The sequence below is a fragment of the Arvicanthis niloticus genome, chromosome 7 (genome assembly GCF_011762505.2).
Source record: "Arvicanthis niloticus isolate mArvNil1 chromosome 7, mArvNil1.pat.X, whole genome shotgun sequence".
Classification (NCBI taxonomy): Eukaryota; Metazoa; Chordata; class Mammalia; order Rodentia; family Muridae; genus Arvicanthis; species Arvicanthis niloticus.
The window spans coordinates 22,332,671-22,360,027 of NC_047664.1; the positions used below are offsets into that span (position 1 = coordinate 22,332,671).

A 27,357-nucleotide genomic window follows, 5' to 3' on the forward strand; every position below is an offset into this window, starting at 1 on the left:
AGCCAGCAGCGGCTCTGAAGGAAGGCTGGGCGCGGTGGGGTCTGCTCTGCCTTGGCACCAGCCCACAGCCCAAGATCAAGTCTCTCTTTATCTTTCTGGAAACTGTTCCTGTAGGGACCCGAAGAGCTCGGGAGCCGCAGCTGGCACAGACCACTGTCTCCGCCTGATCCATTCATTCGAAACCGGTCTTTTCTCCAAGTCCAAGTTCCTCGCGTGTTGCCGCTTAGAGCGGCGGGCGGCGACATGGAGAAGAGCGGCGAGACCAATGGCTACCTCGACGGCACCCAGGCAGAGCCTGTGGCCGGGCCCAGAACGCCCGAGACGGAGACGGGCAAAGCGCAGCGTTGTGCTGGCTTTTTTCGGCGCCACGCGCTGGTGCTGCTCACCGTGTCGGGGGTGTTGGTGGGCGCCGGCATGGGCGCGGCGCTGCGCGGGCTGCAGCTCACCCGCACGCAAGTCACTTACCTGGCCTTCCCCGGCGAGATGCTGCTCCGCATGCTGCGCATGATCATCCTACCGCTGGTGGTTTGCAGCCTGGTGTCGGGCGCCGCCTCCTTGGACGCCAGCTCCCTCGGGCGTCTGGGTGGCATCGCTGTTGCTTACTTCGGCCTCACCACGCTGAGCGCCTCTGCGCTCGCCGTTGCTCTGGCGTTCATCATCAAGCCAGGGGCGGGCGCGCAGACCCTCCAGTCCAGCCTGGGGCTAGAGAACTCGGGGCCTCCTCCGGTCTCCAAAGAGACGGTGGACTCTTTCCTCGATTTACTCAGGTAATGCTCTCCACCCTGCCAAAGGCACGCCACATGCACTCATATCACCTAGAGTTAATATTCAGTTACTCTTGGCCTTTAACACTAAATATCAAAATTACGTCTGGGCTACGGGCTGGCCACACCTTAAAGATTGGAGGCCACAGCTTTTGGCTGGAACCGGTTTTCTGTTAGGTGGGGATGTTAAGAGGATACCTTCTCAGTTGCGCTTTACTCCTTATACAGGGCTGCTCTCAGTTTAGTTTTGTTTGTTTGTTTGTTTGTTTGTTTGTTTGTTTTGTTTTTCATTGTTCCCATGACTTGAAAATCTTCGTTTTTCTCCCCTACATCACCTCAAAGCTTCTAGGACATTGAGTGACTTTTGCGTGGGGAGCTATCCAGCTTGTATTCTGAGGCTGTCTCTGATTCAGCCTTTGGGCTGTGAAGGAAGTTGGCAATTTTTTTTTTTTTCAGAATTATGGATGTGTCCAAGAATAATAAACCTGGAGTTAGTTAGGTGGAGCCCGTTGCCCTGATACGTGACTGCGTCTCAGGCTTGGGACAGGTTGCAGACGTTCTTGGTCAGTCTACCGCCTTGTTTCTTTATAGAAAGGTGTGAGAGCCAGAGGGTTGAGAGACACATCTTCACTTCTCTTTGCTTGTTTTTTTCACTCGGGAGTTGTATTTCATCCCCTGAGATGATAGAGTGTAGTTTTCAAAGTTTCACCTCTCCATTTCTACAGTAATCCAAAGTTCACAGATGGGGAAACGGCAGTCTGCAGGCGTTTACTAATCTAACCAGGTCTGTCTGAGCGAGGAGTCCAGCTGGCTCGCCTTCCAGCTTTCTGAGCCTTAGTGGTATATTTTGTCTTGAGTCACTGGGCAAAGCTCCTCCTTGCTGAGGTAGTGAAAACCAGAGGACTCTGGGTGAGTGATTTGTCTCTCTCCTGTCTCCATTTCTTCATGTGGAAAATGTGACAGCTGTCTGCCACTTAAAGTTTGCTCATCTAAAACAAAACTAAAAACCCAAAACATGGTATTGGGAACAAAAATCTGCTGAAACAGACCAAAAGTTCCTGCAAACAGAGCAAGTGGAGGTAACCCATGGGGACTTCGATGGGACTGTAGGCTTCGGTGCCTGCCAGGCAGCTTGGTAGTCCAAGAGTTTTCAGGTTTGAGAAATAACTGTAGATGTGTTCAGAGAAAGCAAAACCTACTGAAGCCCAGAGCCCCTTTGACTTATCATATCAGGTCAGCTCCCTCAGGGAGAGAAGACAAATTTGGAATTTCAGGATTCTTTTTGTGGAGCCATCTGTGGTCCACATGGGAGTATGATGTTCATGTGTGGTAACATGGGAGCCTTAATGATGTCCTTCCATCTCTGAAAAAGGAACTGACCAGTAATTGAGGGTGGGAGGAGTAAGAACCACTTGATGGCCATCACCCCAAGAATGGACTTACTACTTACTGTTTTATGGCTGTGGTTTTAGACTCAAGCCCCCTCAGCTCCTGCTTTTAAAGTGAATGGTGACCCAGTGTCTTGGCTCAAGGGTCAGTGTAGGTGTAACTTCTCAGCAATTAAGGCAACCCTTGTCGCATCTCCCCAGAAGAGCTTTCCGTGGCCTGTTAGGATGGGGTGGTATTTTCTGATGCATCTACCAGCTGCACTTGACCTAGCAGCTCATGATAAGGCCGGGGAAGGTAGTACAATTCTGCTTCCAGCACAGGAAACATAGGCAAAGATTAGGGATGACAATGTTTGGGACACTTAGGAGGCAGGGCTAGAGCATCTCCTGTTTGAGACCAGCCTGAGCTACTAGTGAAATCTTAACCAAGGACGGGGTTTACACTTTAATGGTAGAGGGCTTGTCTGTCATGGGTAAGGCCCTAAGTGTGACCCTGATGGGGTAGAACAGATTAGGAGATCAGTAGGTCTTCTGCCCCATGGTTCAAGGCTGCTTGTCTTACTCATTCCCCAAGACAAAATGTATAGTAATGGTAATATGTCCTGGCCCAATGTCACTGTCTCAGAAATATTTGCTGAGAGCCAAAAGAGGAACCAAGAAGAGGAACTACCATAAGCCAGGTTGGTGCCCACTCCCTCCAGCTGGGCATTTGGATGAAGTACTGAAGTGAAGGAAAGTATGGCTATATCTGCTCAGAGTAGCTTATGGACAGGAAACAGGCCCAAGCTACCTAGAAATGCTACCTGGGTCAAGGGAATCTCTAGGTCAACTGTTTTTCTTTCTTTTTTTTTTTTTTTTTTTATTTATTTTTTATTTTCTTTTCTTTTTATATTTTTTTTTTTTTTTTTCTTAAAAATGAGATTTCACATTCTGGCCCTGGCTGTCCTGGAACTAGCTCAGGCTAGCCTCAAGCTTAAAAACATACACACACATACAATCATAAAGAGCACCACCGTGCAGGTCTGCCATCCCCAGTCCTTCCTCAGCTTCCATCCTTATAGGGGGTACCAAGATCTGAAAGGAGAAATCTTTGTTAACTAGCTCTGAGACAATAAACACCGGGGCTGATAAATACTTAGCAGATATACATACTATGCCTTATCCTGTTCTGGAGTCTTTGAAGTTCCTGCAGACTTAGTAAAGAATTTTTGAACTTAAATAAAAGGAAACACTTCTGAAGCAGCAGCAACAAAAAAAAGAGCAAAAGTTCACTATTTTATATTCTTATATAGGATGAGGAAACACATACCACCCTTGATGACAATAGATCAGAAGGACAAGCAGCACCAGATGTGTACAGAAGGAACGTTTTTGAAGTTTTTCACACTGAACTGTTGGGTCAGCACAGCCAACTTCTCCATTTGCCAGTCCAGATAAGCCTCACACCTGTGTGCCTGTTTAAGTCATGTATCCAAGTGATGTGTTGCCACACTGAGAAGGCTTGTCGGCTCACCACAGCGAGGTGTGTCCGTTCACTCTCTCCACGTTTGGCCCGAGGGACTGGATGAACAGCACACTCCATATTTTTGTGCTTTCACTTTGGCCCATAGTAAGAGATGCCTTTTCTATTATGGCATCTACATATATACACTCCCCAGGCCCACACTGGCAAACCACAGCCAGTTACAACAAAGTGTTTTAAGTGTGGTACACGATTGCTTCTAAACTGCTGATAAAGCCAGTATGTTGATTGTGTGGACAGCTCACGTGTGAAACACTTTGGTCTAATACGTAAATGGTGTCTGTAGTTCTAGTAAATTAGGATCAAACAATAGAAAGAAGAGACGGACGTAAAGCTGGGTAAGATGAAGAGCTACGTCCCAGGGTTAGAAACACATAGCACAGCGAGGCATGATGGGGCACGCCAGTGGGAGGTAGAGGCAGGAGGACTGGCTATGTGAAACTGTATCTCAGAAAAACAAGAAACACCTTATGCAGAAGGATGATTTGGTATTTCAGGTCCAGAACAGCATGTGTGTACTGCGTCGGGATATGCACTAGTCACGTGTAGTTATTTAAATGACGTTAGGGCCTGTTAGAGGAGGGCTGCCTAGGATGCACAAAGCCCTGGGTTGACCCCAGCACTGCATAAAGGAGATAAAGAAGCACTTGCCTGTGATCCTTGCACTTGAGAAGAGCAAAAATTCTAGGCCATCCTTAGCTACATAGTCAGAGGCTAGCCTAGGATACATGAGACCCTGTCTCAAAATAGAATAAAAAAAAATTTACTTTAAAAGTATGTAAAACTTTCATTTCCTCAGTTGTACTGTTAGCTGGTTATCAATGTTTAGTCTAGGTTTTCCAGACTATTGGCCTCTTATTTGAGGATCTAAAATAAGGGCTTATCGTAGCAAGGAAACATTATTCAAAAGCTAAGTGATAGTAGCAGAAGGAAAATATGCTGTCAAGAATGACGGGGGGGGGGGGGCCACATGAGTGAGGTTAAATATATATAGTCCCTATACAGCAAGGCCCTCAGCTACTGTCTGAGTAACCTTTGTGGGGTTCAAGAGAAAGAAGGGGACACTGAAAAAATAGCTCAGCAGTTCAGAGCGCATATTGAACTCTTGAAGAGTATCCACGTTTAGTTCCCAGCATCTAGATGGTCAGCTCCAGCCATCAGTAACTCCGGGTTCGGGGGATCCAACACCTTCTTCTGGCCTCTTTAGGCACTAGGCACACATATGGTGCACACACATATACATACAGACAAAAACTCATGCATGTAAAACAATAAGTAAAAGGAGGAGTTTGAAGTTTTGATTTGTGCGTAGCGTGGGTGGTTCTGTTTTAACTGACAGTCTTTTGGTTGACATTGATGGATGGTGCTGGGGGCTGTTATGATTAATGCTATGCAAACCTTTGCTCGGTGTGCGTATTCTTTTCTATAAAGTGTGTCTAATTGTAATCATATGTATTCCCAATTAAGCACAATATAAGATGGTAAGCAGTTTTACCCTAAAAGTTCATGCAGAGGACGCAGTTTGTCTTAACACTCAAATACACAAGAGAGATTGGGCCTCTTACTCTCCTATGGGATATATTGAGAATGCATTTGAATAGACCCTGGTTATGTTTGATATTAACTGAGGGGAAGAGAAACCTAATCCATTGTAGTGAAATGTGCTGTAGCTTGACGCAAGTGGAGAAGGGCTTAGGTTGCTAACAGATGGCTGGGTGCATTGTTCAGCGGACTGTGTGTACATAGGACATTCAGGTGAAGGGCCTAGGTTGACAAGTGCATCTGTAGAAGATGGACGTGTACATAGCCCAAAGCTAGTGGAGTCCCAGGTTGCAAAGCTATGCTTACCTGCCTCTGGAGGTGCTCAGTAACCAGAGTCACTACTGGGCAAGACACATACAAATACTTCTCTTGGACAGACAGGGCTTGTCCAGGTAAAGCACCAACACAGAGGACTTCATGGCTCTGGGCCCCAGGAAGGTGAAAAATCACCTTCAGAATCTTTCCCAGCTCAGCGTCCCATCTGTGTTGAGAGCCGACTAAGGGAGACTTCTTGCCTGGCAAGCATCTGTGGCTGGGGTGCAAGAGTGCTCGGGCTAAGAGTGGCATCTGTGCTGGAAATCAGAGTTGAGAACCGTGCTCTTCCCCTGCAGCCCTGGCCCTGGGAGCCAGCCAGGGGGAGGCCCTCCAGCTCCTGGTGTGCAGCACCCAGGGCCCTGAATGAAAGGAGTTTTGGGTGAGTCCTGTGATGGTTAATCTTGATTGTCAACTTAATCGGATTAAGAAAAACTTAGGAAATTACTAAGGCGTGCTCCTAAGTGTGGCTGAAAGGGAGTCTCCATAGATGAGTTTCCGGGTCATGAGGTTTCTGACGTAAGGAATGGTTTAATTCACTGATGGACTCAAAATGGGCTGTTAGGGGTGCTGGGAGTGTGGACACTGCAGACAGTGTTCTAAGGAGTTGTATCTCGCCCTGTCCCGGACCTCTTCCACATTCCCTGTCTGCTGTGACTTGAGTCACACTATACTGAACCTTAGAAACCTTGGAATCCGTAAATAACCTCTCCCTTCACATCGAAACACAGCCATGAGGAAGCTAGCACACATCCCTAGGCCTTGAGATCTATGTTGTAAGCTAAGTTTGGTCATCCTTTTGGGTGTATGTACTTGGAAACATCTTTGCAGTTATCACCATACCTTTCTGACTGTGCTTAAGGTGGGGCCAGTGGAGCCCAGGATGATTTTGAGTTCCTGATCCTCCTGCACTACCTCCCAAGTACTCGGAGTACAGGGCTTTCTTTCTTTTTTCTTTATCTTTTTTTTTTTTTCTATTTAAACACTTTTAAGGTATGGTTTATACGCAATGAAAGCCACTCATGGTGAGCATACAGTTTAGTGAACTTTGAGGCATGAGCACTCATAACTACCAAAGTCAGCACGCTGGGTGAGGCTGCCCTCACTGTGTCTGTCCTCAGTGTTTCCCATCTTTCACCTGGGCCTTGCAACTGGCCCACTCTTCCTTCCTTCCTTCCTTCCTTTCTTTCTTTCTTTCTTTCTTTCTTTCTTTCTTTCTTTCTTTCTTTCTTTCTTTCTTTCTTTCTTTCCAAGCCACTGGTTTGATTTGTTGGAGTGCCATCTCACTCTGCTTATTCAGCATGTATTTACTTTGGCTTCTTTTGCACAGGACAGTGCTACTGAGATGCTCTGTGCTGCTGCTCCCTTTTATCGCCAATTGGTGTTCCACCATATTGATTTATCACAGTCGACTTATTCATCTGCAATGGGCGTGGTACTAGGGACCTTTATGCACAATGGTGTCATGCACACAGATCTTCCTACAGATGCATATTTTTGTTTCTCTTGGGCAGGCATCTGGGCGTAGAAGTGCTGAATCATGGTGAATATATTTTAACTTTATCTTGGACTGCCAAAGTACACTATATTCTTTTGAACTTTACCTTTTTTTTTTTTCTTGGTCAGGAGTTGTTTTTTTGCCTTTAGTATTGTCTACACCCCTGTGTTTTGTTGAAGCTCACTGATGGTCTTAAAATGAGCTCTGCTAGGATCTATTCTGGATAAGATGGTACAAGGTTAGGGATCTTGATTAAGAAATTAGGCAGGACAGAAAAGGATTTCAACCAGGGGCTGTACTCCTTTGTAAGAGGGTCTATTTCTAAGCTGTGAATGGAAGACTCCACAAACCCATCCAGGAAGCAGCTAACCCTGTTGAATATGAAGCATTTGAAGGGCACATTATCTCCTGTGGGGAAGGTTTTCCTAGTTAGGGTCACTATTGCTGTGATGAAGCACCATGGCCAAAGCAACCTGGGGAGGAAGGGATTTATTTGGCTTATGCTTCAAACCACTGTTCATTGTTGAAGAAATTCAGGACAGGGACTCAAACAGTGTAGGAACCTAGGGGCAGAAACTATTGCAAAGACCATGGAAGACTTTCCTGGCCCACCAGCCCAGGTTTGGCAACATCTACAATGGGCTGGGCCCTCCCCCATCAAGCCCTAATTATGAAAATGCTCCACAGCCATATAGATAGAGGTTCCTTCCTTCCAGATGACTCTAGCTCAGTGGTTTACAGCCCTCCTAATGCTGCGACCCTTTTATTCACGTTATGGTGACCCCAACCACACAGTTATGCTACTTCATAAATGTAGTTTTGCTACTGTTATGAATTGTGATGTAAATATCTGTGTTTTCCAAAGGTCTTAGGCAACACCCACCTGTGAAAGTGTTATTCGATCCCCCAAAGGGATCTCGACCCTTTGTTGAGAGCTGCTGGTCTAGCAGCAAGTTGACATAAAACTAGTCAGACAGAAGGTGGAGGTTTTCTAACTTGGCAGTTTTCATAACTTCCCTGTCCTCACAGAAGGAGAACCCTCTGGCCAACTGGTTCTGGGAACCGAGAATTGGCAAGTAGTGGGTAAAGACCGGGAAGGTTGGCACAGGCTCTCTTTCTGCTCCTGAGGAGACTAGCAAACAGAAGGAGATGCCAGACCTAGTCACATGGAGATGGAATAGGAAGTTGTTTTTGTAATGGAAGGAAGATAAATATATTGCTTTTCACAGATAGACCAAAGACTACCCAATATAAGTTGCTAGTTTATCTTTCAAAAACTACAAATAAAATGAAATTTTATGAAACCCAGGCCAGTCCTAAATGTACTCTATAGCCAAAGATGACTTTGAATTTCCTGTCCTCTGCCTTCACCCCATAGGGGCTTGGCTATAGGTGTGTGCCCTGTTTAAAAGGCGCTGGGGACCAAATCCAGTTCACACATGTTGTCAACTGGGCTTTACCCCAAGTCCACATCTGCTTGTTTAAAGAAAATATGCCCATGATAAGAACTTTTCATGATTTTCAACACTTAACTCAGCTAAGATCCCCATTTTCTGCTCTTGTGCAGGTGTCCACTTGCTGGTTGTTCATGGCCAAAACCAATTCAGGTTTCGTAGACCAGTGAGTGTGGGGAGGCTATGAATGCTGGTTGTCCTCTGGGAGCACAGTGAGAGTCTTAAACATGTTTCCGGTTTGATTTTCATCTCACTTATACTGTTGGCTTGTGTATTAGCTGTCTAGTAACAAATGGCTGCAATACAGCAGCTTAAACTCCCACACAGGTATAGTCCTGGAGATCTGTGGGGCGGGAATCTTGGCGTTCAGCTTCTATCTCTTAGAGGACAGCAGTCGAAGCATTGGCTGGCTCTTATCTGAAAGCTCATCGAGGGGAGACTTACTTTGCCAACGAGGCTATTGGCAGAAATCAGCTTGCTGAGGTTTTGACTTGGAGCCATGGTTCCTGCTCTGCTGTTGACTAGGTTGACTGGAGGCCACCCTAGTTCCTCATCAAGTGGGGCTTTCCGGAATAGCTGCTTCCTTTATACAAGTGTGTAAGTCCAGAAAGACCAACAGGAGAGTGTGCTGACTAGACAGGAAGCTACAATTTTAGGTGAGCAAACCACAGAAGGAATGACCCATTCATTGCTTCCCATGCATTATACTGATTTCGAGCAAGTCATAGACTCCATCGTCTCAAGGAAAGGGGATTGTGTAATAAATGAACACCAGGAGGCTCTTAGATCGCCCACCGCTGGGTCATCACAGCTGCCTGTCTCAGAACCCCAACACCATATATTTTGCGCGTGTGTGTTTGTAGGTTTCTTTGCTAGAACAACCCGTCTTACCTTCTTTTCCTGTTGCTGTGATAAAATACTCTTAACAAAAAAGCAACTTACAGGAGAAAAGATTTATTTTGGCTCACAGTTCAAAGTATAGTCCATCAAGGTGAGAGGAGCTTGAAGCAGCCGGGCACATTGAAGCCACATCAGAAAATAGAGTGGCAAGGGAGTGTGTGAAACTCACTTTCTCTTTCTAATCACCCCAGGGAATGGTTCTGCCCACTTTTAGGCTGTCTTCCCATCTCAGCCAAATTCAGATAATCCCTGAAAGGCATGGCCAGAGGCTCATCTCCCAGCTCCTAGATCCTGCTTAGTTCATAATTAATTCAGCAGCTCAGCTTGCCTACAGGAGCAGGAATTGGTGGAAAGTCCACACAGAGATCCCTGTAAAGAACGACCCTGTGCCTATCATTCTTCCAGATTTGTTGTTCCTGCTGGGAGTATATAGCTGGAATATGGTATTTTATAAATCACGGCCAGTGTTCCACACAGAGCCTTGCTCTGAAGAGGATATTCTCAGCACTTGGGAGGAAGAGGCAGGTGGATCTCTGTGAATTCAAGGTTAGCCTAGTCTATATAAAGGAGAAGAAGGAGGAGAAGGAAGAGGAGGAGGAGGAGGAAGAGGAGAAGACATCAATAAACAAAAATTGTTTGCATGAATAGATTTTGGACTCAGTCAGTTTTCTGAAAGCTCATTTGTTTATTGTTTGTTTGTTTAGTGTGTGTGTGTGTGTGTGTGTGTGTGTGTGTGTGTGTTGCTTGCATGTGCAGTACATGAACCCCAGAGATCAAAGCTAGGCATCTTCCTCTTCAATCATCTCTTCAATCATGCTCCGTTTGTTTGTTTGTTTGTTTGTTTGTTTGTTTGTTTTGAGACAGGGTCCCTCTGTGTAACCATAGCTGTGCTGGAACTCAATATGTAGACTGGGCTGGCCTCCAGCTCACAGCGATCCTCCTGCCTCTGCCTCCCAAGGGTTGAGCTCTATACTCCCAGCTCCTTCAGTCTTGGGACTCCCAGCACTGGGATCTCAGACTCACATTCCTGCTTCTGGCTTTTATGTAGGTCCGTGGGATTTATTTTAGGTCCTTGTGCTTGAGGCAAAAGCACATTTCTAACAGCCATTTTCCCAATCCCTATTGCCTTTTTTTTTTAAAAAATAACAAATGCTTTCATTTAAACATAAAATTCATTCCTATACATGTATTTAAGACATCACAATGACTTTATTAATATAAATGATAAAAGGAAAATATTACAATAAAATGTGTTTATTTTATGTGTATTGATGTTTTGCTTATGTGTATCTAGGCACCACATGTGTGAGTTACAGAAGGTTGTGAGCTGCCGTGTGGGTGCTGAGAATTAAATGTGGTCCTCCAGAAGAGCAGCCAGTGCTCTTAACTGCCAAGCCATCTCTCCAGCCTTCTAAAGATGTGCTTTAATATATAAATGCAGACAGAGCTCTGTCGATGGCTCGTGGTTAAAGTGATGGCTGCACATCCTGAGGACCCAAGTTTGGTTCTCAGCACCCATAGCACAAACTAGGCATCCTACGTAAGCCTTTAACCCCAGCTCTGAGGAGGAGGAGGAGAGAGAGGATTGCTGGGATTTGCTTGCTCCTGAGGCAGTGGGAAACTTTTATCTTACAAAAATAAGGTGGTGGATGATTTGAGGAGATCACCTGATTTCCACCAACATCTGGCTTCATGCATAGCCAGTGTCCATTTGTATAAGCAGGTGAGGGAGCATGTATACACGCATACATGTACACATGCACACACACACAAATAAGTAAATAAGTCTTTAAAAAACTATGTAAATTCTCTAAAAGAGGTTGGATCCTTATTTCTGGTTTAGAATTACTGCTGACGGACATGGTGGTGCACAGGGAGAGAAGGAGAAAGCCACTGCTAAGGAGAAGTAATTCTTGGAAACTTTCAAAACAAAACAAACTGTTGTCCCATAATTTACATGGTAGCTGTATTCCTGGAAGGTGTGTTCAAGGTGTGAAAAGACAAAAAAAAAAATCTCTTGGTTGGAGTTAGTCCAGGCTCAGGCAGGCAAGTATAAATGAGGCTGTTGTCATGCTGAACACTGGGGACTCCACAGGCTTTGAGACAGATAGTTGTATAGGATTTTATTGAACTTGCCAGGATGAATTTCTGGACCCTGGTACCCTCCCTTCCAAGATCTCCCGATTCTCTAAATGGATCTCGATTACTGTAAAACCCAACCAGGTCCATTGGTTGTACAGGTTTGGTGATGTATGCCTGTAGTTGCAGCACTTGGGGAGCTGTGGGAGGAAGGTGGAGGGTTTAAAGTCAGCCGGGACTGCATAGGAAGTAAGACCTTGCTTCAGCACTAACTGAATAACAGTCGCTGAGGTGGAGAAATGGCTCAACACTTGGAGTGGTTACCGCTCGTGCAGAGGACTATCCCCCAGTTCCCAGTACCCACATCAGATGTCTCAGCTGTAACCAAAGCTCTGTGGTAATCTGGCCCTCGTTTGATCTCCATTGGTGTGTCTATACACATGTATGTGCACACACATACACAATTAAATAATAAAAGTATAACTTAAAAACAATCAAAACAGAGCTGGTGATGTGTAGAAGGATCCACAGGTCAACGTCACCTCTGCTACACAGCAGATTTCAAGGCTGTATAAATGTTTACAGTGAGCTGGGGTATATCTCAGTGCTAGGGCACTTGCCTAGTATATGCAGAGCCCCAGGTTATAGAACCACAGTACTTAAAACACACACATACACAAAACAGAAACAACAACAACAAAAACCTACAGCCCTGATAAAACACTTGCTTTTTTTTTTTCCTACAGAAACCTGTTCCCTTCCAATCTTGTGGTTGCTGCATTCACTACGGTAAGGTTTGATATTTTATCAAATATATGAAACTTTGGTGGGGGAACTGTATAAACGAATGCACCAGAGTTTTGTAAAGTACAGGAAGGAGGGATCCTAGGGTAGTCCCTCCCCAAACCCTTCATGAATGGGGCTTGTTAGGAGAAATGACCCTGAAATCATGATCAGGCCTGGAAGTGGGAGGGAGAACAGAATGGTCAGTATATGTTGGGGTCAAGTGGTGGGGCCACGGAGGGAAGGAGAGGCTTCCCTTTGAAACCTGGAGAGAAGCTTCAGTAACAGTGAGAATAAGAGGCTTGGGGGGGGGTCCTTCATGAAGAAATTTGGGGGGGGACGCCAAAGGAGCTTTTTGTAGATATACCAGAGCAATCCAGAGGGATATTGTTATAAACAAAACTTAGAAGCCGGGCGTTGGTGGCGCACGCCTTTAATCCCAGCACTTGGGAGGCAGAGGCAGGCGGATTTCTGAGTTCGAGGCCAGCCTGGTCTACAGAGTTAGTTCCAGGACAGCCAGGGCTACACAGAGAAACCCTGTCTCGAAAAAACAAAAACAAAAACAACAACAAAAAAAAAAAAACAAAAAAAAAAAACAAAAAAAAACAAAAAACAAAACAAAACAAAAAAAAACAAAACCATAGTAACATTATGGTCAGTTTTTAATAGAAGGTTACTTGAAACAACAACAAAAAACCCTCTAAGATATAGAAAGGGGGCTCCAATATCCCTTTATATCATTTAGAAAATGCCTTCAGACTATTATCTGGAGACTGTCTGAAACATTATAGAATTTTCAGAAATCATACTTTTATTCTGACTAACAAGGTAGTATGTACATTTTTGCCAAAAGGGGGGGATGGGTGACTTGTATATAATGTGAAGTAGAGGAAAAACACATAGAGCTTTGGGTGCTGTCACGGAAAGATGAATGGGGTTGGTCTCCCTGCCACCCCAATCACTGGACAGCTGAATACATCTGCCTCTCTGAAACTGTGGTAAAGCAGAGAGAAACCAAAGCTCTTGAAACATGGGCTCGATCAGACACTCGGGTTCATAGCTCTCTGTGGCTGTCTGACAGTTCCGTAGCCACGTGACCTCCTTAGCAGGGAGAGAGATGCAGTGCTCACCATGCAAAGGTGTGTGTCTACTCAACTAACAGTAGGACCGAGGCCTGGGAAACTTGGCCTGAGGACACTGCCTTAACCCGTGCTCCTTTCTCTGGAGGTGGGCAGCTCAAGCCAGATTAGAAACAGATGTCAAAGAGCAGCCACACTTAGGTCATTCTGGCATACAGTGGAACATAATATCTAAATAAAAATAAAATGTGATGAACTTTGTCTTTCTGGAATTTGTGCCAAACTTCTTAAACAATATGAAACATGAGCTGTTGAAGGAAATAGCTTACGTCTTCTTAACCCTATTGCCCAAGGAACAGATGGAAATTCTCTGTTCCCTTGGTCCCTAAATAACCCAAAAGCTCATGAAGGGCTGGCTGCCTGAGTGTTACTGTAACTTGTGCAGGATTCAGAGGTCAGGATCAGGCAAGCCAAGTGCAGCTTGCCCAGCGCACTCACTGTGAATAGTAGCAGCAGTAGAATGGGACCTTGTGTACCCTTGGTGCCTCTGGTGGGTCTTTATCCCTGTTCACTAATGATGGGTTTTCTTCCTCTTTATTAGTCTGCAACCAATTACACAGTGGTGACCCATAACACCAGCTTGGGGAACGTGACCAAAGAGAAGGTAAGGCTCTTCAGAAGATGGCTTATGGAAATGTGGGGAAAGCAAACCAGCTTCCTTAATGGAGGACAGCCACAGTGTGTCTGTTACTTACTGGGATTGGAGATTGGAGGTCTGAATGGAATACTTAAAACCTCCAGGGTAGGTTTGCTCCTTACAGCACAGCCAAACACCAAAGCACGGAATCTCCAGAGGGCTGTAAGCTGCTCTTTTAGCTAAAATGCAATGGAAATGTGTCTCAGCATAACCTACACATGGAACTTTAGAAAACTAACTTGATATATGGGAGAAATAAAAAATAACATAATAACCCTAAACATACTTCACCATACAAATAGACAATTATAGAAGATATAACAAAGGTTTTATATATTTGCATATACTGGGAGTTAATAAATTTGGACTTAAAAACATTGAGGCCTGGCATTGATAGAGCACAGTTGTAATCCCAGCCCTTTTGAGGCTGAGGCAGGAGAATCATTGTGAGTTCTATGATAGCCTAGGTTATACAAAGAGATTCTCCTTCAAAAATAAAAGAAAGTAATGAGTAAAGTCAGAGTGGGCCGAGCATGGTGGTGTGTGCCTGTAGTTCCAGCTACTTGAGCTGAGGCAAGAGGGTCGCTCGAACCCAGGGATGCAGGCCAGCCAGGGCAACATAGGGAACCCCGTTGCCGTGAATGTAATAAAGGTGTGTCTGCCGTAGAGTCCTACAGTCTCAGCAGCAGGGAATCTTGAAACTAGGGCTACAGAGTTGAAGTGCCTGTTTCAGAATAATGAAAGTTCAGAATAACAAAAGGGGTAAGACAGAATTCAGCCTCATATTGTTAGTACATTTTTTACACATTTGAGGGGAGGGTGCTAAGTAGATGCTTTCATATCTGTCTGTATAATAACCCAGAATGCTACAGCTGCATCTTCAAGTTGCCGTGTTGTACCAGTGATCTGAATCTTAGTACTTTGTCCTGTCAACACACTTCTAAAATGGTAAATGGCACTTGGTAAAGTTAACAGAATGGTATTTTTCTTGGCTTTACACCAAACTTTGGAAAAATTCTTTGTTATATATAAACCAGAATCATTACCTGGTGTAATGGCACATGCCTGTAATTCCAGCACTTGGGAGGAAAAGGAAGGTGGGTGGATCTCTGTGAGTTTAAGGCCAGCCTGGTCTACAAAGTGAGTTCCGGGACAGTTAGTGAAACAGTGAAATCATATATCAAAACAATTAAACAGAGTCGTACCATTTGAACCTTAGGAAGACTGATCTCCACTGCAAACATCTTGAAATGGTGTACTGAGGGTCATCTGGGACTGTCTGAAGCCTCAAGTAATTCAGGCATCCCAGAACCTTCCATTGATAGCAGACAAGGCCATTCTCTGCTACATATGCAGCTGGAGCCATGGGTCCCTCCATGTGTACTCTTTGGTTGGTGGTTTAGTCCCTGGGAGCTCTTGGGGATCTGGTTGGTTGATATTGTTGTTCTTCCTATGGGTTGAAAACCCCTTCAGCTCCTTCAGTCCTTCCCCTAACTCCTCCATTGGGGTCCCTGTGCTCAGTCCAATGGTTGGCTGTGAGCATCCACATCTGTATTGGTCAGGCTCTGGCAGAGCCTCTCAGGAGACAGCTGTAACAGGCTCCTGTCAGCAAGCGCTCCTTGGCATCAGCAATAGTTTCCGGGTTTGGTGTCTGCGTGTGGGATGGATCTCCATGTGGGACAGTCTCTGGATGGCCTTTCCTTCAGTCTCTGCTCCACTCTTTGTCCCTGCATTTCTTTTAGACAGGAGCAATTTCTCCTGGGCTGTCACAGGAAAGAGGAGCAGCTCTGCCCTCCACCCAGCCTACACACCTTGTCATATAAGGGCCTAAGGGGTCAAAACTCTACCAGCCTTTAAAAAAAAAAAAAAAAAAACAGAAAACATTGTATTAAAAAATTAGTTAAAGAGCTGGTAACTTGACTAGCAGGGTAAGTCACACGCTGCTCGGTTCTGATGACTGAAGTTGAATACCTGGGAGACACTGTGAAGGAGAGCTGACTCCTAAACATTATCCCCTCTGACTTCCATGCGTGTGTGCATCCACACACGGGCGCTGTGCCCTGTGTGTGTACACAACCGTGCAGATAGTAAGTAAATAAACGTAATTTTTACAGAACAGCAGTTGAGGGCTGGAACCCAAGGTTCAAAGAAGGTAGTTAGTCCCAGAACCAGAGCTGCTGTCTGGGCTTTTTCACCATGTTTGCTATACATCACCTTATGAAGGTTTTTCTTCTTGTTGTTTAGAATTATTTTATTTATTTAGAATTATTTTATTTATCTATTCTAATTATTTATTCTAAATTACTCTTATTTATTTAGAACTATTTTAGTTATTATGTATATGTATGTGTCTGTGTAGGGGTCCTATGCCTGAGAACAGCCATCTGAGGAGACCAGAAGAGGGTATTAGATCCCCCAGAGCTGGAGTTACATGTGGTTGTGAGCTGAATTTCAGTCCTCAGTAAATGCTCCTTTAGAGCGCCGGGCATCTCCCCAGCCCCTATTTGTTTGCTTGTTTGTTTGTTTGTTTGTTTGGGACATGGAGTCTCAGTGGCCTTGAGTTAGAGTCCTGCTGCTTGGCCTCACTTGCCTGAGTTCTGCTACCATCAGATCATGCCTGGCAGGGATGTTTTGCCAGGATGAGATGCCTGTTTACTCTAAACGACCTGCAGCCATGGAATTCAGCTTTGCTGGGGACACAAGGGCTCTGTTATGTCTCCACATCTTTTTTTTTTTTTTCGTTATTTCTTCTCTTTTTTTTTTTGGTTATGGTTTTTAGTTTTTGACATCAGAGTTTCACTGTGCAGTCCTCGCTTTCCCGGAATGCCCTGTAGGCCAGGCTGGCCTTAAAGTCACAGCAATCGGCCTGCCTCTGCCTTCCCTAGTCGCCCAGCTATGTCTACACATCTTCAGTGGGTGATTTATTGAAGACCCTTGGGGAGAGCCCATACGACTCCTGAAAATCTCGTGAGACTTGTCAACTGGGAGGTCAGTATAAGGTCCAAATGGCAAAAGATGCGCTGACATGGGAGACGGCAGTTACGGGTCTCTGAAGGAATATTCTAACAGCTAGCTTTTCTGGGTTTGTTTTGTTTTGTTCTTTTGAGACAATGTCTTACTTTATAGCCCAGGCTAGCCTCAAAACCTCAGTGCTCCTCCCTCCCGAACCTCCGAGTGCTATGATCACAGGTGTGAGCAGCCACTCCTGGCTAATAACTGTGTAGGCTCCGACTCTGCCTCCTGCTGTTTTCTGCTCCTTTGTTTGTACCTCACTAAAGGTTAAAGAGCACAGGTGCATCTTGGTTATTCTGCAGTGTTTCAGACACCGCACAGACCCACGCTAACGTCGAACCCCTCTGTTGTTGGACTTGACCCCTTCTATCTCTTCCGATCTACAGATCCCCGTTGTCACAGATGTTGAAGGGATGAACATTTTAGGACTGGTCCTTTTTGCCCTGGTGTTAGGAGTGGCTCTAAAGAAGCTAGGCCCTGAGGGAGAAGAGCTCATCCGATTCTTCAATTCCTTCAACGAGGCAACAATGGTGCTGGTGTCATGGATCATGTGGTGAGTGTTACTCTGCCATTTCTTCTTCTAACTGGCCCCTGGTGTCTAGGAAAAATTTCAGTACTCTATGTTACCCTGTGGGACACCTGGCCCTGTGCCTGGTGTGGGGTTGATCAAGCATAGCCCGGCATGGTACCAAAAGCAATGGCTGAACCAGGGTGGTGACTCAGTTGACAGCAAGCCTAACAGCCTGAGTTTGATCTCTGGAACCCACAGTAGAAGGAGAAAACATGCCCAAAAGTTTGCAACCTTCCCATGTACCCACATATCACACACACACACACACACAAACACACACACACACGTGCGTACACTACTGATGATGATGTTTTAAATCTTTAAAGAAGTGATGTGGTAGTTTCTCTTCTTGTCTGGGTCTCCTAGAGAACCAGGAGCACATAGTAACTGTTTGGTGTTCACACTGAACCCTGGACTGGCAATCACCATGATCCATGTATGGCCTCCCATGTCAGTTCATGTACTTGTCATGTCTAGTTTACAATCATGTATGGCTTCCTATGTCAGTTCATGTACTTGTCGTGTCTAGTTTACTGTCTGCTGCATAAAATAAGGTTCTTTTATCTTAAAATGATAAACTTTAAGCTTCAAGGAGATCCTTAATGTGACCTTTTACAAGGAGAAAACAACTTATCTCCCCCCTGCTTAGATAAAACTTGAAATGGTCCTCTATGAAAGCTTTTAATTTATAAGTGTTTCTTTGTGTCATATTAATGAAAGGATGGTGGCTCAGTAGAAACCATTATATTGAATCCTGGCTCAAAAATAACAATGTGACCATCTCTTTCAGAGCAAGTTCCAAGAAATCAGACTAGTTCCAGCCCTCAAATCTTAAAAGCTTTTCCTGGCATTTTACCTGTCTTGGTTAGGGTTTCTGTCGCTGTGATAGAACATCATGACCTTAAACAGCATGAGGAGGAAGAGGTTGTTTTAGATTACACTTTCACATCCCATCCCGTCAGGGCAGGAACTCAAGCAGTGCAGGCCCAGGAGCCAGGAGCTGATGCAGAGGCCATGGAGGGTGCTGCTTACTGGCTTGTCCTCATGGCTTGCTCAGCCTGATTCCTTACAGCACCCAGGACCACCTGCCTCGGGGTAGTGGTGGTCAAGGTCAACTGGGCCCTCGAATATCAATCATCAGCCAAGAAAATACACTACACCATAAGCCAATCCCGTGGGGGGCATTTTCTCAATAGTGTTCTCTCTTCCCAAGGACTGAGCCAGCCTGGGACGAGTTGACATAAGAACTAGCTAATCCATCACCTAGGCAGACCTCTGAATTTTAGTTGTTATCCAAACTGATGCTATCCATTAGTTGTTATCCAAACTCGTGATATCCTTAAAAGCTGGTTTATGAAGCTGGGCATGGTGGTGCACGCCTTTAATGCCAGCACTTGGGAAGCAGAAGCGGGTGGAGTTCAATGTGAGTTTAAGGACAGCTGGTCTACAAAGAGAGTTCTAGGACATAGGACAGCCAGGGCTACACAGAGAGACCCTGTCTGGAGAAACGAACCAACCAACCAACCAACCAAACAAACTAGTTCATTCCTTCACATACAAAGTATCTCTTATTATCAACCACCAATGATCCCAGCACTTCCCTCTCAACTGACTTAGGTACCAACTGGACTGGTTTTAGGAGAAATTTGAAACTGACAAGCCAAATCCAGACCCCATCAGTGGCATTTCTCTAGCTCAGTGTAAAAAAAAAAAAAAAAAAAAAAAAAAAAAATAACATTAACCCGGGTTTGCTGCATCCGTGCCTCTTCACTTGACTGTTGTTATTCTAGGGAGAGCACTGATGTTTGGTTTGGCTTGGTTCTATGAGGCAGCGTCTCATGTAACCCAGGTTGGCCTTGAACTTGCTATCCAGCCAAGGGTGATCTAGAACTCCATGTCTGGATCTTCCAAGCACTGGCAGACCAGCTTTACCACATCCCACTTTAGTGTCCTTATGACTGAAAACAGTGTGTTTACCCTGTTAGAGTGTGGGCTGGTGTGCAAGCAGGCAGTTCACGGAAGGGAAAGCTGACATGGACAGTACACCGCCTAAGGGGTGCCTCTCCCAGTTGAAAATCAAGTAACGGTGAATTGGTTATTCAGTTGATGAGAGTGAGAACAGGGTTCTAAACCCTGGCACTTTCGGCCTCGAGGACTGCCCTTCAAAGTTATGACAATGAACTTGTCTTCCTGACATCTTCAGAAGTCTCCCCTGGGTCGCCATTGGTGCGGAAGCAGGGTTGGTGGCTTCCCTCTAGTCTGTTGGTGGGAACAGGAATTGGTACAGCCACTTCAGAGAGCATTTAACACCATTTCCTAATGTTTAAAATGTGCACACCTCCAAATCAGCAGGGGCCCCACTTGATATCCTGACCTACAGCATACAGGCACGTGGGCACACACAGACAGGCGTGTTTCCAAAGATGAGCACTTAGGAGGACACCCAGGTACTTGCATTGAGGAAATACTAACCACAAGGTCATGAAACTTCACAAGCTTGTAATCTCACCCCCAGGAAGGAGGTGAAGGTCAGAGGGTCAGGTCAAGAACAGGCTTGGCTACTTGTGATCCTGTCTCAAACCTAACAGTAACAACACAATAGCGTGTTGAGGGTAGAAGCAGCCCAAATGTCTATCAGTAGTGGGCGGATGGAGAAACAAAATGTGGTATGATATGTAGAAAAAGGGGTGTTCCTCAGCCTTATAAAAATGATATTCTGACATATACCACAACATGGTATAACTACATATACCTTCAACGTAAAGACATGAGCCTGCTGAAACAAGCCACAGAAAGACAAGGATGTATCTTCTGCTTTTGTGTGGCTACAGCAGTAGTTACCCGAGGCTGGCTGGGGAGGAGCGCATGGGAGCTGCTGTATATGAGAGCAGAGCTTTACTCTGGAGTGATGGAGACACTTCTGGGCGGGGTGGTGGGAATAACTGCCCAACGACTCTAATGTACGTAAAGGTGACCAACTCTGCATATAATGAATGTTTCAATGCTAAACTTTATGTGTGTTCCATCGTCATTATTTCAAAAGGCAAATTTCTAAATACTGATAGAAAAAGATCTCGGAAGCATGATGTGACATGTCAAACAGTGCAGATTTAAATGCATTCCTGTATCTCTAGGCATCCAGGAGTCTCTAGGTACTAGGGGTGCTTGTCTGGAGGGACCTGGTTTGAGGATGGTGCCTGAAGAGTCTGGTCCTCAAGAGGGGACCTATTCTCATCTGAAGATGAGACTTAAAATTCCTAAAACTACTCAGAATGTCTCTAGAAAGAAAACTCAAAAAGTCAATCACGCTGGTCCCTCCACTGGGTGCTTGGGGGCCGATGCATGAGACTTCATGTTCCTCACACCTCTGCTCCCCTTGAAATCTGAATGAGGAGGGATTATTAACTGTAAATTAAAATTTCTAAGTTAAAACGACAGTTGTAGATTGATATTAAATTCACGGCAACTGACTTGTTCTTCGTAGTTTCTATAATTTATTCCTTTTCTTCCTTTAAAAGGAAAAAAAAAATCTTCCTCTTCTGGCAGTGTTCCCAGAATATCATTGTTAATGAATTTTTCCCACGGGATCATGTCTTCCAAGCCACAAAGAATGTAAAACTTCACGGAAGCCCTGGGCCGTGTTCATTTTGTATCACGGCAGTTCTGTGGGATTCTTGTGTTTCTGAGTTCTCAGGACAAATCTGAGCAGAGCTAAAAGTCAAGCTCACAGTTGCAAGCCCATAGCCTTTCATTTTTTATTCTTTGCCTTTTGCCATGTAGTTGGTAGCAGTTAGTCAGTTAGGAACAACGCAGAGCCAGATGTAATGGCTCAGCTCAGCACTCGGGAAGCTGAGGCAGGAGGATCACAAGCTCCAGACTAACCTGGACTGTGTAATGAGACTTTGGGTAACAGGAAGGATAGGGGGAAAAAGGAGAGGAAGAAGAAAAGGAAAGCTAAAAGAAAGGTGTGTGTGCACCAGAGGGAGGACTCTAAGTGTGTGGGAGCACTCACCTGGAAGATGATCATCTTCATTTTTCTCAGTCACACAAATTGTTTATTTAAAAAAAAAAAAGTCATCCCACCTGCGATGATTCGTATATGCTTGGTACAGGGAGTGGCACTATTAGGAGGTGTGGCCTTGTTGGAGTAGGTGAGTCACTGTGGGTGTGGGCTTAAGACCCTCACCCTAGCTGCCTGGAAGTCAGTCTTCCACTAGCAGCCTTCAAATGAAGATGGAGAACTCTCAGCTCTGCCTGCCCCATGCCTGCCTGGATGCTGCCATGTCCCTGCCTTGATGATACTGGACTGAACCTGTAAGCCAGCCCCAATTAGATGGTGTCCTTTATAAGACTTGCCTTGGTCACGGTGTCTGTTCTCATCAGTAAAACCCTAAGTATGACTCCACCCCATCTTTTTTTGTGTTGCGAGTTAACTCTATGGAGAGACAAAGATGATCCAGTTGAACGTCCCTGGGAGGCTCAGTACCCCCAGCCTCACCACCTCCCTCATGACTATCTATGCTTATTCCTAGGTATGTACCTATAGGCATCATGTTCCTGATTGGAAGCAAGATTGTGGAAATGAAGGACATCATCATGCTCGTGACCAGCCTCGGGAAATACATCTTTGCCTCTATTCTGGGTCACGTTATCCATGGAGGAATTGTCCTGCCTCTTGTCTATTTTGCTTTTACCAGGAAAAACCCATTCAGATTCCTCCTGGGCCTCCTCACCCCATTTGCAACAGCTTTTGCTACCTGTTCCAGGTGAGTGGGCTGCAGAACCAACCGAACGGGCGTGGAGCCAGGTGAGCCCAGTGATTCTCTTAGGAATCACTGTGTACTGAGGCAAGATGTGGCCCTTAGGGGAATCCTCGTGAATAATGTAACAAGTGAATCCTGGAAGTCATGTTTGAGTCCTGTGGGACTTGACAGTTACACTGGAAACTTTGAAAGAGGTCTGGCTGGCCTCCTTCATTTTGAGGGAAGGCGGCCAGACACTGGCTGGGCCGCCACACCGGTGTGTTCCGGGGTCTGAGCTGAGTGGTGCTTCCCTGGCTGGGGACCGTGTCCATGCTTGGTTGTTCTCCCCATCTCCAGCTCAGCGACTCTTCCATCTATGATGAAGTGTATTGAGGAGAACAATGGTGTGGACAAGAGGATCAGCAGGTTCATCCTCCCCATTGGGGCCACGGTCAACATGGATGGGGCAGCCATCTTCCAGTGTGTGGCTGCAGTATTCATCGCCCAGCTCAACAACGTGGACCTGAACGCAGGACAGATTTTCACCATTCTGTGAGCCCTGTTACTCTTTCCTACATTGTTAAGCCGGGCTTAAAACTTTGATGTGTGTGTTCACAATTTCCTTTGGGGGGAAAAAAAAAAAAAAAAACAATCCCAGCATCACTGGGTGTCTTGTCTGTAATGGCGGGATGGTAAGGTGAGAATTCATCACAGGCATCCCTCAGTATCCTGAGGCTGTCTTACTTTTTTTGCTGCCGGGACAGAACACCTCACAGAAAGCAATTTAAGGCAGAAAAGCTGTGTGTTGTCTTACACTCTGAGAGGTTACAGTCTGTTGTTGTGGGAAAGGTGTGGGAGTGGAGGCTGTTTGCCTACATCTGGGCCAATCAGGGCACAGGAAGATGAGTGCCGGCATTCAGCTGGCTTTGTCCTTTTTCCGCTCTTATACAGTTAGAACTCTAGCTATGGTGTGGTGCTCCCTACGCTTAGGGTGAGTCTTCCCATCCCAGTTAACCCTCTTTGGAAATGTCCTCACAAACATACCCAAAAACTTGCCTCACTAAGACTCTAGGGCTTTCCCAGTTCAATCAAACCAACAATCAAAGTTATCTGTCACAGGGGCTTCGGTTCCAGGACCATCTTACTCCAACAAATAATAAGTAGATGGAGTTGTTGGTTTTTGCATTGCTATGACAAAATATTTGGCAGAAACAGCTTAAAAGATGAAAGGTTTGTTGAGGCTTATAGTTCAGAGGAGTTTTGGGCCTCCGAGAAGGATAATGTCTTGTTTACATGAAGCTGAGGATGCAGGTCAGGACAGGGTGCAGGTATAATCTCCAAAGCCCATCCCTAGTGAGCTACAGCCAAGCCTCACCTCCCAGAGACGCCACAGCCTTCAAAGTACAGCCGACAGCTTGGAACCAAGTATTAAGAGCAGCCTGTAGGGGACATTTCAGGTTCAAACCATATCAGTACTGCCTTGAATATAATTTGTGCATATTTTCCTCAATACTTTAAATCATTTCTAGATTTCTTATCTAGATTAATATGATGCAAGTGCTAGGGGAGTTGTTGCTATATTCATCATTAAGGCAATAAGAAAAAAAAAATGACCCATAGATGTGCAGTAGTTAGTTAGTTTTCGGTACTTTGGGTCAGCAGTTGGTTGGATTGGTGAGCACAGAACTGGAGAGTGTGAGGTCCGAGTGTCCTTGGAGGATGTCTCATCTGTCAAGCTCCTAGAGTATGTGGTTCTTATTTATAAGTCACGGCTGCAGTGCTCTGTAATTCCCCGGGCCACCTCCATGCTCCGTGTTCAAGGCTGCCTCTGCTTTGCTGTACCCTAGAGTGACTGCCACAGCATCCAGTGTTGGAGCAGCAGGTGTGCCTGCTGGAGGGGTCCTCACCATTGCCATCATCCTGGAGGCCATTGGATTGCCCACACACGACCTCTCTCTGATCCTGGCTGTGGACTGGATTGTGTAAGTAGCTGATTCCAAAGACCCTAGAATAAAGGGAGTTTGTCGAGGCCCCTGAGAACATAGACCTGGTGCATACAGAGACACTTAAAACCATCTTTGCTTTGGAGGGCATCTGTAGTTAAGCCAGCAAAGCCAGATTTCTAACTGTGAGAAGCCAACAATATAGCAGACAAGAGCCCATGAACATTCACAAATGGTATGAGGGCTGACCATCCAGGACTTGCTTGTAGCCTACAGTATGTTCAAGGAGCAGAGGAGAGGGTCCATACTTGGAGCAGTGGTTGGTCCTGGCCTGTAAATATCTAAGGAATGGTTGCTATGCAAGAAGAGCATGCACACACCCTGTGTTGGGACTCAGGAGAAGGCAAGGAGGTGACCAGGCTGCTATCCATGCAGTTCCCTTCACACACAAGCATGTCTGGAGGTTGGTCACCTGACCCTTCTGATACCTCATGCAGATATAAATAAGACTGTTCTATAAGAAAGTTGACTAAGGCAATGATATGGGGAGAGCAGAGCTCAAGGGTAAGAAAAGGAGCCTTTCGCCTGGCTCGTCCGTGTGTCTGTGTGTCTTGCTGTCATAGTAGAAGCCTCACACCCATGTCAGGTCATGATGAGGACTAACTGAGTCACTATTCTGTACAGTGCAGAGAACATGGGGCATGTGGGGCAGCATTCGGCAAACATTAGTGAGGAGGATAATCCTGGGGGGCTGGTCACAGCCAGTCACAGCCAGGCAGAGAGACACGGGCTCCGGGTGTCTGGCACTGGTCTGCAATGCTGGGCTGAAGCCTGGGGGGTCTTCATAGAAATGGGGTAAAATGTCTGATAGAGACTCCTAAGCTTCTGACACCTCATCGGAGAGAGCTCCATTCCTGTGCTAGACAGGACCAGAGCCAGTCAGGGATCATCCGTCTCTTTCTCCTTCCAACTGTCTCTTTTGCCCAGAGAATGTATCTCAGAGGTGCTCAGCCTATGAGGAAATAGCGCTCCTGCTGGTTGCCCAGTAGAGGCCTGTGGGCACACAAGCCAGCAGAGGGCTCCAGCCCTTTCAGTTCCCCTTGGAGAAGATCACACCATTTTTCCTGTCTTCAAAATGACTACAGGCCTTTCTCTGAGTTCCAGTGACTAGGGTGTTGTTGAGCTAACCTGTGCTAAGTAGGCTGTGGGAAGGGCAGGGCTGTTTTCTATGACATGCTTGCCCACAGCCATGGAATGCACATGCTGTTGGTACCCAGGACTGAAACAGTGTGCTGGAACACTGAGGGGAAGAACATCTGAACCCAAAGCCATGTCTGCTTGCTTCTCCCAAATGCACACGGTGTTCTCTATAGCAGGGCCATTGCACGTAACAAAAGTCTATGGGAAGATGGCTGGCAGGAACGAGATTGCATAGCAACTCCCAGAGGTGTTGAGCACGCTCGGGTGACTTGTTTGCTACCTTCAACTGCTCTTTTCCCAACAGCTGACTTCAGGCCATAAATGTGTCACACTGTCAACATCCTCACACAGAGTAAGAGAGGGAAGGCTTTGCTATCCTTTCTGAACTTCGCTCACCTGGCTTTTCCCCGCCTCACTTGGGTGTGAGGCATCGGGCCATTCCCATTCAGACAATACCCATTTACTCAGAACTTTGATCCCTACAAGTCAGCTTCCCCTGTGGGCACCTGTGCTTGTGACAGCGCCCCCAGTGGTGACTCTGGGTATAGCATTAGTCCTTTTTCCTTCCTGTTTCCACCAGGGACCGGACCACCACTGTGGTGAATGTAGAAGGGGATGCCCTGGGAGCTGGGATCCTCAACCACCTGAATCAGAGGGCAGTGAAGAAAGGTGAGCAGGAGCTTCAAGAAGTAAAGGTGGAAGCCATTCCCAATTCCAAGTCTGAGGAGGAGACGTCGCCTCTGGTGACACACCAGAACTCGGCAGGCCCTGTGGCCATTGCTCCTGAACTCGAATCCAAGGAGTCGGTGCTGTGAAGGTGCTGTGTCTTGGGCCAGCCTGCTAGTACCAGCAACCCACGCTGGTAGCCTGCCCCATTGATGTGGGCATGGCCCTCACAGACTTCGTCTCCCAAGGAATGTTTGGCCCAATCACCGGTTTGAGAGTGACCTCTCAGCACAGGCATGGGGGCTCCCAGGCCAGGACTGCTAACTGAGGACTAGAACATCCTGACTTGTCTCCATCCATGTCTCAGTGGAACTGTGGATGCAGCTTGACTCTATTGGGAACCCCCTCGAGCTGCCAGGCCTGAGGGATTCCAGGTTCAAACAGGCCTGGGGATAAAGGTGGGGGAATGCAGATGGATTCTTCACTGTCCCCCAGGAGCTCTGCATCTGGTGCTTTCTGGGCAAGCCCGAGGGTTTGTAGTTGTCTATTACATTGTCTCTGCAGCAGCAGACACTGAAGAGCTTCCCAGTGTCTCAGACTGAGCTGGAATCTGCTGAGCTGGCATTTGGGTTAAGGCCTATGCTCCACTTGTGAGGGTGGCTTCTGAGGGACCAGAGGTAAAACAACTTTGAGATACTCCATGTGGTGGTTAGCACAGCCTGAGTAAACCATAAACTCTGAGGTTGGGGCAGACCAGGGAGCACCCTAAACAGAGTGAGACAGGATTGTTCCCATTCTAGACTGAGGCACTTCTCTGCTCCTGTTGAGCGAGCGCAGGCCTGGCCTTCTGCCAACACTTCCCCTGCATTTCCATTTGGACTTAGCCGCAGACCTAGACCTCCTCCTCTGGGAGGGGTGATGTGGTCACCGAGTTGCCAACTCATATTGGTTGGTAAGTCTATTACAGTTTGACTAGATCCTTCCTAAAGTGCTGCCAAGCTACAAAATAATAACTCCCCCAATAAATCCAGAACTAATCAAGGCAGATCTGTGTTCCCAGACCTCTGTCTGGCTTCCCCGGTAAACGACTTGCTTGTGTGTGACCTATGGTTCGTCCTGGGTCTGAGGTAACCTGCCTGTTACCTACTTCATTGGGATCTGATAAGGCCAAGGATAAATCTGTGGAAATTATAGTTTTGCAACTT

At 46.1% G+C, this 27,357-nt stretch overlaps 1 protein-coding gene across 1 annotated transcript; it reads left to right on the forward strand.

The window, feature by feature from the left end:
* Nucleotides 1-27,357, forward strand: Slc1a4 (solute carrier family 1 member 4). The gene is made up of 8 exons (XM_034509323.2): nt 1-767; nt 12,206-12,248; nt 13,923-13,985; nt 17,417-17,583; nt 22,134-22,367; nt 22,701-22,895; nt 24,191-24,325; nt 26,067-27,357. The coding sequence occupies exons 1-8, from the start codon at nt 244-246 to the stop codon at nt 26,299-26,301; spliced, it is 1,596 nt and encodes a 531-aa protein (XP_034365214.1). The 5' UTR covers nt 1-243; the 3' UTR covers nt 26,302-27,357.

What these genes read in the sequence shown, in the direction of transcription:
- Slc1a4 (XM_034509323.2), top strand. Translation starts at nt 244, where the DNA reads ATGGAGAAGAGCGGCGAGACCAATGGCTACCTCGACGGCACCCAGGCA. An exon ending in TCTTTCCTCGATTTACTCAG is followed by an intron (nt 768 to 12,205) that starts GTAATGCTCTCC and finishes TTTTTCCTACAG; the next exon opens with AAACCTGTTCCCTTCCAATC. An exon ending in GGAACGTGACCAAAGAGAAG is followed by an intron (nt 13,986 to 17,416) that starts GTAAGGCTCTTC and finishes TCCGATCTACAG; the next exon opens with ATCCCCGTTGTCACAGATGT.